At 51.8% G+C, this 15,620-nt stretch overlaps 1 protein-coding gene across 2 annotated transcripts in view; it reads left to right on the top strand.

Annotated features, from left to right (window-relative positions):
• LBR (lamin B receptor) overlaps positions 1–15,620 on the top strand; it is a 183,249-nt gene that overhangs the window by 82,359 nt on the left and 85,270 nt on the right. For both annotated transcript variants that reach the window (XM_075339083.1, XM_075339084.1), the window contains exons 5-6: positions 10,107–10,302; positions 12,796–12,989. In XM_075339083.1, coding sequence (XP_075195198.1) covers positions 10,107–10,302; positions 12,796–12,989 — 390 coding nt within the window. The remainder of the gene's footprint in view (positions 1–10,106; positions 10,303–12,795; positions 12,990–15,620) is intronic.

Raw genomic sequence — 15,620 nt, 5'->3', positions numbered from 1 at the left:
ACAACAACAAGGTACCGACGTTCATGGCACGGTCTCAAGATCCCAGAGCTCTGGCGGCAGACGCCTTAGTTCAGGATTGGTCGCAGTTTCAGCTCCCTTATGTGTTTCCTCCGCTGGCACTGTTGCCCAGAGTGTTACGCAAGATCAGGTCCGACTGCCGCCGCGTCATCCTCGTCGCTCCAGACTGGCCGAGGCGGTCGTGGTACCCGGATCTGTGGCATCTCACGGTCGGCCAACCGTGGGCACTACCAGACCGACCAGACTTGCTATCTCAAGGGCCGTTTTTCCATCTGAATTCTGCGGCCCTCAACCTGACTGTGTGGCCATTGAGTCCTGGATCCTAGCGTCTTCAGGGTTATCTCAAGACGTCGTTGCCACTATGAGACAGGCTAGGAAACCAACGTCCGCCAAGATCTACCACAGGACGTGGAAAATTTTCCTGTCGTGGTGCTCTGCTCAGGGTTTTTCTCCCTGGCCTTTTGCCTTGCCCACTTTTCTGTCCTTCCTTCAATCTGGACTGGAAAAGGGTTTGTCGCTCGGCTCCCTTAAGGGACAAGTCTCAGCGCTCTCTGTGTTTTTCCAGAAGCGCCTAGCCAGACTTCCACAGGTACGCACGTTCCTGCAGGGGGTTTGTCACATCGTTCCTCCTTACAAGCGGCCGTTAGAACCCTGGGATCTGAACAGGGTGCTGCTGGTTCTTCAGAAACCACCATTCGAGCCAATGAGAGATATTTCTCTCTCACGCCTTTCGCAGAAAGTGGTTTTTCTAGTAGCAGTCACTTCACTTCGGAGAGTGTCTGAGCTAGCAGCGCTGTCATGCAAAGCCCCTTTCCTGGTTTTTCACCAGGACAAGGTGGTTCTGCGTCCGGTTCCGGAATTTCTCCCTAAGGTGGTATCCCCCTTTCATCTCAATCAAGATATCTCCTTACCTTCTTTTTTGTCCTCATCCAGTTCACCAATGTGAAAAGGATTTGCACTTGTTAGATCTGGTGAGAGCACTCAGACTCTACATTTCTCGTACGGCGCCCCTGCGCCGCTCGGATGCACTCTGTCCTTGTCGCTGGCCAGCGTAAAGGGTCACAGGCTTCCAAATCAACCTTGGCTCGGTGGATCAAGGAGCCAATTCTCGAAGCCTACCGTTCGGCTGGGCTTCCGGTTCCCTCAGGGCTGAAGGCCCATTCTACCAGAGCCATGGGCGCGTCCTGGGCTTTGAGGCACCAGGCTACGGCTCAGCAGGTGTGTCAGGCGGCTACCTGGTCGAGCCTGCACACTTTCACGAAACACTATCAGGTGCATACCTATGCTTCGGCGGATGCCAGCCTAGGTAGACGAGTCCTTCAGGCGGCGGTTGCCCACCTGTAGGAAAGGGCCGTTTTACGGCTCTCTTACGAGGTATTATTTTACCCACCCAGGGACTGCTTTTGGACGTCCCAATTGTCTGGGTCTCCCAATGGAGCGACAAAGAAGAAGGGAATTTTGTTTACTTACCGTAAATTCCTTTTCTTCTAGCTCCAATTGGGAGACCCAGCGCCCGCCCCTGTTTTTTTGTGTACTTTTTTGTGTACACATGTTGTTCATGTTGAATGGTTTCAGTTCTCCGATATTCCTTCGGATTGAAGTTACTTTAAACCAGTTTATAATTCTTTTTCCTCCTTCTTGCTTTTGCACCAAAACTGAGGAGCCCGTGGGAGCACGGGGGGTGTATAGGCAGAAGGGGAGGGGCTTAACACTTTTAAGTGTAATACTTTGTGCGGCCTCCGGAGGCATAGCCTATACACCCAATTGTCTGGGTCTCCCAATTTGAGCTAGAAGAAAAGGAATTTACGGTAAGTAAACAAAATTCCCTTCTTCCCTTCTGGTTGCAGTTTTCATAATGTGATTTCAAACGGCAAACAAGTCCTTGGATATCCTTTTGACAGTATTTGCACTTTGCTCTTGCACCTTTCTTTCCAAGATCTGCTGCTGGCATCTCAACAAAATGAACCCAAATAGGGTCTCTCTTACGACCTGCTGCCATGGCAGGCTCACACAGATCACTTATGAAGTTTGATTGTTACTACAGCCTGAGCCAAGCACTGCTGACTATCCAACAAGTTTGGGCATGTCAACTGAATGCAGGGAAAAAGAAACTAAACCAAAACTGAAACCAAGCTAGAAGTGTGGAATTAAAGGGGCAGTATGAACAAAATGTGGAGGCTATTAATAGTTTATACAATTAAGACATGCTGCTTTTAAACACCTACCTATTGCCATATAGTAAAACAAAAAAGATTTTTACTTACTTTGGGGTCCCCCCTCACCCTGGCGTTAGATCGTTGCCCCTAGTTTCGTCCGTGTAACTATGGGCGCACATGCACACTGCTCTCACTTCTCATTTTAATCGTGATTTATATTAAAAAAAAAACCTTTCTTCGGCGCTCCATTGGGAGACCCAGACGATTGGGTGTATAGCACTGCCTCCGGAGGCCACACAAAGCATTACACTAAAAAGTGTAAGGCCCCTCCCCTTCTGCATATACACCCCCCGTGGGATCACTGGCTCACCAGTTTTCTGCTTTGTGCGAAGGAGGTCAGACATCCACGCATAGCTCCACTGTTTAGTCAGCAGTAGCTGCTGACTATATCGGATGGAAGAAAAGAGGGCCCATATGGGGCCCCCAGCATGCTCCCTTCTTACCCCACTTGTGGTTTGTAAGGTTGAGGTACCCATTGCGGGTACGGAGGCTGGAGCCCACATGCTGTTTTCCTTCCCCATCCCCCTGAGGGGCTCTGAGGAAGTGGGATCTTACCGGCCACCAAGCCCTGAGGCCGGGCTCCATCCACAGACCCATAGAACCTGCTGGATGTGGAGCGGGAGTGCCGTTCAGGGACAAGGCCCTGCAACTTTCAGGTACTCTGTGTCCCCGTATGGCAGGCCACGCACACCCCAGGCTTGCTGGGGGTGCTAGTGCGCCGGGGACTGTAGCGCTGTGCGCTGGGCTTATAGTCCCCGCAGATTACTGGGGGACTTTGTGTGTGGATCGCCGCGCCGACCGCCCCTGGAGCGGCGGCGCAGCTGCGACTTGTAGTGCGCCGGGGACGCGCCGACCGCGCTTTTACGGCGGTGGCGCTTCTAACTTTAGTCCCCGGCTTTTGCGGCCTAGCTCCGCTTCGTTAACGCCCCCCACCCTGTCAATCAGGGTAGGGGAGAGACGTTGTTCAATCGGCAGCGCCGAGGGCTGGAGCACGATTTACATGCTCCAGCCCTCTCACTGAGCACAGTAGGACACAGGCTTCGCGCTTTTTCTCTGTGCACGCCCTAGGCCCGCCCCCAGGCTTGCAGCTCCCCAGGACGCCGGCAGCCATTATACACATGCAGTCTGGCTGGAGGACGGACGCAGGCTCTGGGGGACCCAGGCTAAGGGGTTCTGGCGACCACACACCCGCACTCAGCGGGCGGTAAGCAGCACATACGTGCGGCCCCACTAGTGCCACAGTGTTATATTTTTCGCTGTACCATAGACACTGCTGTGTCTAGATATATTTATATACTGCACTGTAAGGTCGCTTCTTGGCTGTACACCCTATATTGCTTGAGGAGACAACAGCATGTCATCCGCCAAACGCAAGGGTGCCAAGGCACGGGCTGTATACACTGCTTGTACAGCATGTGGGGCTAATCTACCAGCAGGCTCCAACGACCCTCATTGTGTGCAATGTTCAGTCCCAGTGGCACTTCGTCAGCCAGAGCCTATTGTGGTGGTAGCCCAGGCAGAGGCGCCTGTGAACCCTGCCCCGGTGACGGGGACAGAATTTGCAGTCTTTGCTGATAAAATGTCTGTGACTATGACAAAAATCCTAGAGACCTTGCAGTCCAGGCCAGTTGCTCAGACCATAGACACTGCTGTGTCTATGTTCCCCGGTCCCCCTCAGTTGGAACTAATCCGTACTTCACGGGGGTCCCAGGCATCACAGGCTGAGGGCTCTGACTCTGATGACAGTCCCAGTCCGCCTAAGCGAGCTCGCTGGGAGAGACCCTCCACGTCATCACGCGGATCAGGGTCTCAGCGAGAAGGGTCCCTATATGAGGGTTCAGAGGTGGGTGATCAGGAGTCTTGTCCTGACGCCGCACTCAATTTGGATACGCCAGATGGTGACGCCATGGTAAATGACCTTATAGCGGCCATCAATAGGCTGTTGGATATTTCTCCCCCAGCCCCTTCTGCAGAGGAGGCAGCTGCACAGCAGGAGAAATTCCATTTTCTGTATCCCAAGCGTAAATTGAGTACTTTTCTGGACCACTCTGACTTCAGAGAATCCATCCAGAAACACAATACTTATCCGGACAAGCGTTTTTCTAAACGCCTTAAGGATACACGTTATCCTTTTCCCCCTGACGTGGTCAAACGCTGGACCCAGTGTCCAAAAGTGGACCCTCCAATATCCAGGCTTGCAGCTAGATCCATAGTTGCAGTGGAGGATGGGGCTTCACTTAAAGATGCCAATGACAGACAGATGGACCTTTTGGTTGAAATCTGTCTATGAAGCTATCGGCGCGTCGTTTGCTCCAGCATTCGCGGCCGTGTGGGCGCTCCAAGCTATTTCAGCTGGTCTGGCACAGGTGGACTCTCTCATACGTCCAGCAGTGCCGCAAGTGGCGTCCCTAACTACGCAAATGTCTGCGTTTGCGACCTACGCTATCAATGCGGTACTGGACTCTACGAGCCGTACCTCAATGGCATCCGCCAACTCTGTAGTTTTGCGCAGAGCCTTGTGGTTACAGGAATGGAAAGCAGATTCTGCTTCTAAAAAATGTTTAACCAGCTTGCCATTATCTGGAGACAGACTGTTTGGTGAGCAATTGGCGGAAATCATTAAACAGTCCAAAAGTAAGGACTCCTCCTTACCCCAGCCCAGATCAAGCAAACCTCCACAGAGGAAGTGGCAGTCAAAGTTTCGGTCCTTTCGAGGCTCGGGCAAGCCCCAATTCTCCTCGTCCAAAGGGACTCAGAAAGAGCAAAGGAGCTCTGATTCCTGGCGGGCTCACTCACGCCCCAAGAAAGCAACCGGAGGTACCGCTTCCAAGGCGGCTGCCTCATGACTTTCGGCCGCCTCCCTCCGCATCCTCGGTCGGTGGCAGGCTCTCCCGCTTTTGCGACATTTGGCTGCCACAGGTCAAAGACCGGTGGGTAACAGACATTTTGTCTCACGGGTACAGGATAGAGTTCAGTACTCGGCCTCCGCCTCGGTTCTTCAGAACTTCCCCACATCCCGACCGAGCAGATGCCCTTCTGCAGGCGGTGAATTCTCTAAGAGCAGAAGGAGTGGTGGTCCCGGTTCCTCTTCAGGAACGGGGTCAAGGTTTTTACTCCAATCTCTTTGTGGTGCCAAAAAAGGACGGCTCATTCCGTCCTGTTCTGGACCTAAAACTGCTCAACAAGCATGTGAACGCCAGGCGGTTCCGGATGGAATCCCTCCGCTCAGTCATTGCCTCAATGTCTCAAGGAGATTTCCTAGCATCAATAGACATCAAAGATGCTTATCTCCACGTGCCGATTGCTACAGAGCACCAACGTTTTCTACGCTTCGTGATAGGAGACGACCATCTTCAGTTCGTAGCTCTGCCATTTGGTCTGGCGACAGCCCCACGGGTGTTCACCAAGGTCATGGCGGCAGTGGTAGCAGTCTTGCACTCTCAGGGACACTCTGTGATCCCTTACTTGGACGATCTACTTGTCAAGGCACCCTCTCAGGAGGCATGCCAACTCAGCCTGAATGTTGCACTGGAGACTCTCCAGACGTTCGGGTGGATCATCAACTTCTCAAAGTCAAATCTGTCACCGACCCAATCACTAACGTATCTTGGCATGGAGTTTCATACTCTCTCAGCGATAGTGAAGCTTCCGCTGGACAAGCAGAGGTCACTACAGACTGGGGTGCAGGCTCTCCTTCAAAGTCAGTCGCACTCCTTAAGACGCCTCATGCACTTCCTCGGGAAGATGGTGGCGGCAATGGAAGCGGTTCCGTTTGCGCAGTTTCATCTGCGCCCACTTCAATGGGACATTCTCCGCCAATGGGACGGGAAGTCAACATCCCTGGACAGGAAAGTCTCCCTTTCCCAGACGGCCAAGGACTCTCTGCAGTGGTGGCTTCTTCCCACCTCATTATCACAGGGAAGATCCTTCCTACCACCGTCTTGGGCGGTGGTCACGACAGACGCGAGTCTGTCAGGGTGGGGAGCAGTTTTTCTCCACCACAGGGCTCAGGGTACGTGGACTCAGCAGGAGTCCACCCTGCAGATCAATGTTCTGGAAATCAGAGCAGTGTATCTTGCCCTACTAGCCTTCCAGCAGTGGCTGGAAGGAAGGCAGATCCGAATTCAGTCGGACAACTCCACAGCGGTGGCATACATCAACCACCAAGGGGGGACACGCAGTCGGCAAGCCTTCCAGGAAGTCCGGCGGATTCTGATGTGGGTGGAAGCCACGGCCTCCACCATATCCGCAGTTCACATCCCCGGCGTAGAAAACTGGGAAGCAGACTTCCTCAGTCGCCAGGGCATGGACGCAGGGGAATGGTCCCTTCACCCAGACGTGTTTCAGGAAATCTGTCGCCGATGGGGAAGGCCGGACGTCGACCTCATGGCGTCACGGCACAACAACAAGGTCCCAACCTTCATGGCACGGTCTCGCGATCAAAGAGCGCTGGCGGCAGACGCCCTAGTGCAAGATTGGTCGCAGTTCCGGCTCCCTTATGTGTTTCCACCTCTGGCACTCTTGCCCAGAGTGCTACGCAAGATCAGATCCGATTGCAGCCGCGTCATACTCGTCGCCCCAGACTGGCCGAGGAGGGCGTGGTATCCGGATCTGTGGCAGCTCACGGTCGGCCAACCGTGGGCACTACCAGACCGACCAGACTTACTGTCCCAAGGGCCGTTTTTCCATCGGAATTCTGCGGCCCTGAACCTGACTGTGTGGCCATTGAGTCCTGGATCCTAGCGTCTTCAGGATTGTCCCAAGGGGTCGTTGCCACCATGAGACAGGCTAGGAAGCCCACGTCCGCTAAGATCTACCACAGAACGTGGAGGATATTCTTATCCTGGTGCTCTGCTCAGGGAGTGTCTCCCTGGCCATTTGCATTGCCTACCTTTCTTTCTTTCGTGCAATCTGGGTTAGAAAAAGGTTTGTCGCTCGGCTCCCTTAAAGGTCAGGTCTCGGCGCTATCCGTCTTTTTTCAGAGGCGTTTGGCACGCCTTCCTAAGGTGCGCACGTTCCTACAGGGGGTTTGCCATATCGTACCCCCGTACAAGCGGCCGTTAGATCCATGGGATCTGAACAGGGTACTAGTTGCCCTCCAGAAGCCGCCCTTCGAGCCTCTGAGGGAGGTTTCACTTTCTAGACTATCACAGAAAGTGGCTTTTCTGGTAGCGATCACATCTCTTCGGAGAGTGTCTGAGCTGGCAGCGCTATCATCCAAGGCTCCCTTCCTGGTCTTCCACCAGGACAAGGTAGTGCTGCGCCCCATTCAGGAGTTTCTCCCGAAGGTGGTATCCTCTTTTCATCTTAATCAGGATATCTCTTTGCCTTCGTTTTGTCCTCATGCAGTTCATCGGTATGAGAAGGATTTACATTTGTTGGATCTGGTGAGAGCACTCAGAATCTACATTTCCCGCACGGCGCCTTTGCGCCGTTCGGATGCACTCTTTGTCCTTGTCGCTGGTAAGCGCAAAGGGTCGCAGGCTTCTAAGGCCACCCTGGCTCGATGGATCAAAGAACCAATTCTTGAAGCCTACCGTTCTGCTGGGCTTCCGGTTCCATCAGGGCTGAAGGCCCATTCTACCAGAGCCGTGGGTGCGTCCTGGGCATTGCGACACCAGGCTACGGCTCAACAGGTGTGCCAGGCAGCTACCTGGTCGAGTCTGCACACTTTCACCAAACATTATCAGGTGCATACCTATGCTTCGGCGGACGCCAGCCTAGGTAGAAGAGTCCTGCAGGCGGCAGTTGCCTCCATATAGGGGAGGGCTGTCTTGCAGCTCTAACATGAGGTATTCTTTACCCACCCAGGGACAGCTTTTGGACGTCCCAATCGTCTGGGTCTCCCAATGGAGCGCCGAAGAAGAAGGGAATTTTGTTACTTACCGTAAATTCCTTTTCTTCTAGCTCCTATTGGGAGACCCAGCACCCGCCCTGTTGTCCTTCGGGATTTTTGGTTGTTTTTCGGGTACACATGTTGTTCATGTTGAACGGTTTTCAGTTCTCCGAGGTTACTTCGGAGTGAATTTGTTTAAACCAGTTATTGGCTTTCCTCCTTCTTGCTTTTGCACTAAAACTGGTGAGCCAGTGATCCCACTGGGGGTGTATAGCCAGAAGGGGAGGGGCCTTACACTTTTTAGTGTAATTGCTTTGTGTGGCCTCCGGAGGCAGTGCTATACACCCAATCGTCTGGGTCTCCCAATAGGAGCTAGAAGAAAAGGAATTTACGGTAAGTAACAAAATTCCCTTCTTTGATTTAAATCAGTGATTTAAATCATGATTAAAATCATGATTTAAATCGATCCGATTTAAATAGAAAAAAATCTTTTGATTTAAATCGTGATTTAAATCATGATTTAAATCGGCGTGATTTAAATCAATCCACCCTAGCCTGATGTTTCCAGCGCTGTCATGATAGCCCGATGTTTCCAGCGCTGTCATGATAGCCCGATGTTTCCAGCGCTGTCATGATAGCCCGATGTTTCCAGCGCTGTCATGATAGCCCGATGTTTCCAGCGCTGTCATGATAGCCCGATGTTTCCAGCGCTGTCATGATAGCCCGATGTTTCCAGCATGAGTGGTCCCGCACTGACATGATCTTAGCTTCTCCGAATTCATTTTGCGAGAAGCCGGGTGAGACTGAGTCGACACATGACTAAATACAGACAAATTGCAGTCTTTGCTCTCAAACCTGGACAACCCCTTTACCACTTGGCAATTTTTCATTTTTAGTTTTTGTATTTTCCTCCCCTTCTTAAAAGAGCCATAATGTTTTGTTTTTTTGTTTTTTTTTTAATTTTTCCTTCCATATGGGCATATAAAGGCTTGCTTTTTGTGGGATGAGTTGTAGTTTTGAACAACACCATTCATCCTGCCACTTATTCTACTGGAAAGCTTGGGGGGAAAATACAAGTGTGGTGAAATTGCAAAAAAAAAAATGCAATTACACGATTTATTTATTTTTTTTCATTCTTTAAAACTTAATGAATGCAGTGTTTCTGCAGAAAAAAAGCTGATTTCATGCGCTCTAGATGCAGCCTGTCCTATATACAGAGTGGGACTGCATCCAAAGCTCACGAGAGAAGTGACATGTTGCTTTTTAGAACGCAGCGATTTGGAACAAAATTTTGGCATCCAAATCGCTGCGCTCTCAAACACAACGTGCACATGGATTATGCACAATCTTCATAGCTTGTGCAGGGGACGCAGGACGCATGCAGTTACGCTGCCGTGTAATACACAGCGTATATGCATGAAATTCGGCAACATGCGCATGAGCCCATATACTACGATCGCTTTTGTTGTACAGAGCAGTGCATCAGCATCGCTCTGAACAGCAGAAATCATGATCTTCTGTGAACGCCGGCATTCACAGGAAATATATCGTGTCTGGGGTCATCAGCTGACCCCCAGCTCTTATAGCAACCCATTGATGACATGATCACGGGGCCGCTGATGGGGATGGGAAATGCTGTGCTGCGTGCCAGTGAGCGTTAAATCCCGCTGTCAAAAATAGACATCAGGATTCAACAGGTTAAGATGCACGGGTGGATCTCTGATTTCCGCCTGTTAGCTGCACGTCATCAGATTAACTCACGTGCATGGAAACATGCGGGGTTGGAGTGTGAACACGCATTAAAGACATGGACTCTACTGATCCAAATCCGCTGAAACTGAAGAGCGCGTCACCATGGAATAAAACCTAATCAACATTTTGTATAGTTGTCAATATTAGGGTCATTGATTTTGTGCTGACCTCTTCCTTTGTGGTTTTTGTTTTTTTTTGTCCGTTTTCTGTCTTATTTCAGCTACTTGGGGGTTTTAGGCGCCTGTAGTATTCTAACGTCTTGTTTTGTTGTTGCCTTTTTGCAGGTAAAAGTGGAAGAACCGCAAGTAAAAAATGAAAAAGTGTTGCACTATATCCGAAGAAAGGAATATTTTGCAGACTGTGAAAAAAATCTTAGTCGTAAAGAGTTTACCTTGAGACCGGACGTCCCTGAGAAGATTGCGCCTCTCGAGAGCATTGTGCCTGTGGAGAGGCCTGGGGTAGAATTTGGAGGAGCTGTAGGTAAGTCGCCTTTAATGGGTTTTCTCATACAAATTTCCTTCCAGTTGTACATTCTGTTTACATTAATCAAATAAAATCTTCAGGTATATAAAACTGTAGAATTTGTCCTGGCCCTGAAGGAATCCGCTCCTGTGTTGTGATTTACATAGGTGATGCACATACACATTTACACAGGATTATGGCTTTTCAGCAATTTTATTTAAAAAAAAATTATACGTATGTGTATCTATCTATATATAGAGTGTATATAGAGTGTATGTATATAAATAGCCAATCCGTGCGGGGGAACGGAGGCGAGGCGAGCGGCCAATCCGTGCGGGGGCGGGACCATGGCGAATCCGGGCGGCCAATCCGTGCGGGGGGGCGGGGCCATGGCGAGCCTAGCGGCCAATCCGCTGTTTGTCACCGTAAGGACATGGCCAATCCGTGCGGGGGGGAGGAGCCGAGGCGAGCGGCCAATCCGTGCGAGGGGGCGGAGCCATGGCGAGTTTTCTAGAATTTACGTATTGTGTAGTTAATGTGTGATTTTTTGTTTTATATATATATAGATAGATGTTGTGTGTAGTTACCAAGTGTTTGTGTAGGGGCTGTACATGTTCTGGGTGTTGTCTGGGTGTGGCGGGGGTGAGAGCGGTGTTGTTTGTGTGTTGCGTTGTGTGTCGTTATTTGTGGAGCGCTGTGTGTCTGTATCGTTGTGTATGTGTGTTGCGCGGTTTGTGTGGGTGTGGGGTGTGTGTTTTGGGGGAGGTATGTTTTGTGCAATGTGTGTGTTGTGCGGTATGTGCGTATATTTGTGTGTGCCGCGGTGTTTGTGTGTTGGGTGTTGTGTGTGTGCGGCATTGTCTGTGTGTGTGGGTGTCTGTGTAGGGCGGTGTTTGTGGTTCCCAGTGTGTGTGTGGTGTGTTGTGCCGTGCGTGTGTGGCAGTGTGTGTGTGTGTGTGTGTTTTTTGGGGGGAGGTGTGCACCCCCCATCGTGCTCCATCCCCCATGCTGCGCATCCCCCATCGTGCTCCATTCCCCCATGCTGCGCACCCCCCATCGTACTCCACAGTCACACATCAGACAGTAAACATGCACACATCTGATCGCATACACTCACACACACACACCCCACTTCTCCCTGTGCCCACCGGTGGGCGGTCCCAGGAGCTGTGCTCCTCTGCCGACACTCACAGATCCGATCGCATACACTCACTCACACGCACGCCCCACTTCTCCCTGTGCCCACCGGTGGGCGGTCCCAGCAGCTGTGCTCCTCTGCCGACACTCACAGATCCGATCGCATACACTCACTCACACGCACGCACACACACACTCACACATCAGAACACACGCACATCCGATCGCAAACACTCACACACACACTGACGATATCGCACATACGCGCTGACACAATCACAACATCCGGAGATACCACATGCTTTCGGCCATGTGATCCTCCGGCAGGTCCTGGAAGGTCACTGCACAGTATCGCCGCCGAGAAGCAAGCGATATCACGGGATGTTGTGAGTATGTGGATGTGATCTGATGTGTGTGTGAGCTGTGTATGAGAGTGAGTGTGATCTGATGTTTGTGTGTGTGTGTGTGTCTGTTCTTGTGTGTGTGTGTTCCGCCGCTGCAGGACCTTGATGCGCTCACCTCGGGGCGAGAGGCCATTCCGTGTGGGGGGTGGAGCCTGGGCGAGCGGCCAATCCGTTCGGGGGGACGGAGGCGAGGCGAGCGGCCAATCCGTGCGGGGGGGAGGAGCCGAGGCGAGCGGCCAATCCGTGCGGGGGGCGGGGCCATGGCGAATCCATGAAGCCGAGCGGCCAATCCGTGCGGGGGGGCGAGGCCATGGCGAGCCCAGCGGCCAATCCACTGTTTGTCACCGTAAGGACATGGCCAATCCGTGCGGGGGGGGCAGACCCGAGGCGAGGCGAGCGGCCAATCCGTGCGGGGGGGAGCAGCCGAGGCAAGCGGCCAATCCGTGCGGGGGGGCGGGGCCATGGCGAGCACAGCGGCCAATCCGCTGTTTGTCACCGTAAGGACATGGCCAATCCGTGCGGGGGGGGCAGACCCGAGGCGAGGCGAGCGGCCAATCCGTGCGGGGGGGAGGAGCCGAGGCAAGCGGCCAATCCGTGCGGGGGGGCGGGGCCATGGCGAGCACAGCGGCCAATCCGCTGTTTGTCACCGTAAGGACATGTCACGGTAAGGACACAATTTTGGAGCAAGACAGACAGACAGAATAGGGCTATATATATATATAATATATATATAAATATATCTCTATCTATATCTCTATTATAATATGATATAATTATTATAATATAGAGTTATTTATAGAATTATTATATACATTATACATACACACATGTATGTGTATATATAATTTATTATAATATAATTATATGCATTATATATATATATATATATCTCAGATTTTTCATTTATTGCACATCAGTCTGACCTAACAGATAGCACAGCATAGTAATACAGATGACTTCTGTTATTTAGGTGCAGCTCTCCTGGTGCTTGGCATGCCCGCTCTTCTGTACTATCTTATGTACGTGAGCGCCCAGAAAGACGCCTCTCTCAGGAATTTCTACCCCCACTGGAGTTTTGGTGAGCTGTGGGATTCCACAGTGTTTGGATATTTTGCCCTTTGGATTCTTCTTCTTGCGCTCCTCTACCTTCTTCCCATCGGAACGGTAATTGTCTAATCTGGTCTATATAATTTGTTGTATTTATTGATGTTGATACCTATTCCCGCCCCAGTCTGCCTGGCCTCCACCCCCCACCCCCCTCCCTTTTGCTGTCAGACATTAATTCCGGCACAGCGGTGGAAATAGATATTCCTGCCCCTGTTGCACCTGTCAATCAAATAGCAGAGCATTGCTGGAACTTGCACATATTTCTGGTATAAAATTTACAATCCCAGAACCAAGCATGGCTAGATTCAGCTCGTCTGTATTATAGTCCATGTATCTTTGCGTTGCACTGTGTGGCAGGATATTTTTGCAGTCTTGTAAAATCTTTAATGTTACAAAAATGAATTAGATTAAGTTGTAAGCACAACTATCACATATTCCCAATATTTGATATTAATTTTTCTTGCCTTGAAACCCTCTTTAAAGGGAACCAACCAACAGGATTTTCATTTATAAAGTAAAGCCAGTGCTATACTGGCACTAGGATGCTGAATGTAAGAATGTTTTGTTCAGAGATTGGAGGTTTTATTTCAGAAGTACGTGGAAGTAAAGTTCCAGCAATGCACTGCTATTTGATTGACAGGTGCAACACGAAGGGAATATGTGGGTAGGCTCATGCTATTTATTCCCACCCCTGTCTGTCTGCCTGCCTGTGCCAGAATTAACGTCTATGACGGCAACAGGGGGAGGAAGGCCGGGCAGCAGACAGGGGCAGAAATAGATTTCTTTGTCGCTCCATTTGGAGACCCAGACAATTGGGTGTATAGCTACTGCCTCCGGAGGCCACACAAAGTATTACACTTTAAAAAGTGTAACCCCTCCCCTCTGCCTATACACCCCCCCGTGCATCACGGGCTCCTCAGTTTTTATGCTTTGTGTTGAAGGAGGCACACATTCACTCATGCTCCCATTTTAGTCAGCAGCAGCTGCTGATTATATCGGATGGAAGAAAAGAGGGCCCATAACAGGGCCCCCGGCATGCTCCCTTCTCACCCCACTGAGTCGGCGGTGTTGTTAAGGTTGAGGTACCCATTGCGGGTACACAGGCTGGAGCCACATGCCGTTTTTCCTTCCCCATCCCTTAGGGGCTCTGGGAGAAGTGGGATCCTATCCGGTCATCCAGGCACTGGGACCGGGCTCCCTCCGCAGCCCCTGTGGGATTCTGACGGACAGGAGACTGAGTATCATCAGGGACAGGGCCCTGCATCTACAGGTACTCTGTGTCCCCTTGGGGACGGTGCATGGAGCACTTTGGCCTCAGACGCTGCAGCGACTGCGGTGTTGGTATGAGACCGGGACTACCGCGCCGACCGCGCCTGCTTGCCGGCCGCGGTTTTAACTTTAGTCCCCGGCTTTTGCGGCCTAGTGCCTTAAACTCCCGCCCCCGGGCCTGCCAGTCAGGGGTAAGGGCGGGACGGTCGGTCTGACGCCGACAGTGAGGGCTGGAGCACACTTAGTTCTCCTCCTCCCCCCTCACTAATCACTCTGGGGCACCAGATTCCCGCACTTTTGTAGTTACGCCCACGGCTCCCTCCTCCCCTGTGAACGCCGACAGCCATGTTTTAAGCACATTCTGCCGGTGGAGGACTTCTGGCTGCAGCCCTGGGACACCCGAGGCAGGGAATCTGGTGGTCACACACCGCTTGAGCGGTTGGGAAGCCACACCGGTCACCCGGTGCTGGTCCCCCTAGAGTGCCGAACTGTATATATATATATATTATATTTGTATACTTTTCTCGGTTCGGCTGTACTGTTAGCTTGTGGCTATATATCCCTCAGTGATCATTCTCCTGGGAGACAACAGCATGTCGTTCACAAGGAGCAAGGGTGCCAAGACACAGGGTTATTTTGCAACCTGTACCTCTTGTGCGGCTATGCTACCTGCAGGTTACACCTACCCTCACTGTGAGCAATGCTCGGGCCCGGTGGCACTCGTTCAGCCGGAGCCTGGGGCACTGGTGGGACCCTCGGCCCAGGTAGAATCGCCGGCTTCCCCTGTCCAGGTGGCAGGGACAGAGTTTGCAGTTTTAGCTGAGAAACTCTCTGTCACTTTCACAATCCATGGCTCAGTCTATGGACAAATGGTCTGCTAAGATACTAGAAGCCTTGCAGTCCAGACCGGCCCTTACACAGGCCCCGGGCACTGCGGGATCGCCCCCAGGCCCCTCTCGGTCTGCGACGAAGCGTGCTCCTGGGGTGGCCTCTAGTTATTACGTGGAGGACTCCGGCACGGACCGCAGTCCCAGACCGGCTAAGCGGGCTCGCTTAGAATCTTCCCCGACTTCATCACGCTGTTCGGGGGTCTCAGCTTGAGGACTCTCTGGAGGACGAGGCGGAGGTCGCAGCCCAGGACTCTGACCCTGACGTTGCTCTCAATCTTGATACACCTGAAGGGGACGCCATAGTAAATGACCTTATAGCGTCCATCAACCAGGTGTTAGATCTTTCTCCCCCAACTCCACCTATAGAGGAGTTGGCTTCACAGCAGGAGAAGCACCAGTTTAGGTTTCCCAAACGTACTCGGAGTGCCTTCTTCGATCACTCTAACTTCAGAGATGCTGTCCAGAAGCACAGGGCTTTTCCGGACAAGCGCTTTACTAAACGCCTTAATGACACACGTTACCCCTTCCC

Source organism: Anomaloglossus baeobatrachus, chromosome 3, assembly GCF_048569485.1.
Source record: "Anomaloglossus baeobatrachus isolate aAnoBae1 chromosome 3, aAnoBae1.hap1, whole genome shotgun sequence".
Classification (NCBI taxonomy): Eukaryota; Metazoa; Chordata; class Amphibia; order Anura; family Aromobatidae; genus Anomaloglossus; species Anomaloglossus baeobatrachus.
This window is presented reverse-complemented; position numbering and strand designations above follow the sequence as displayed.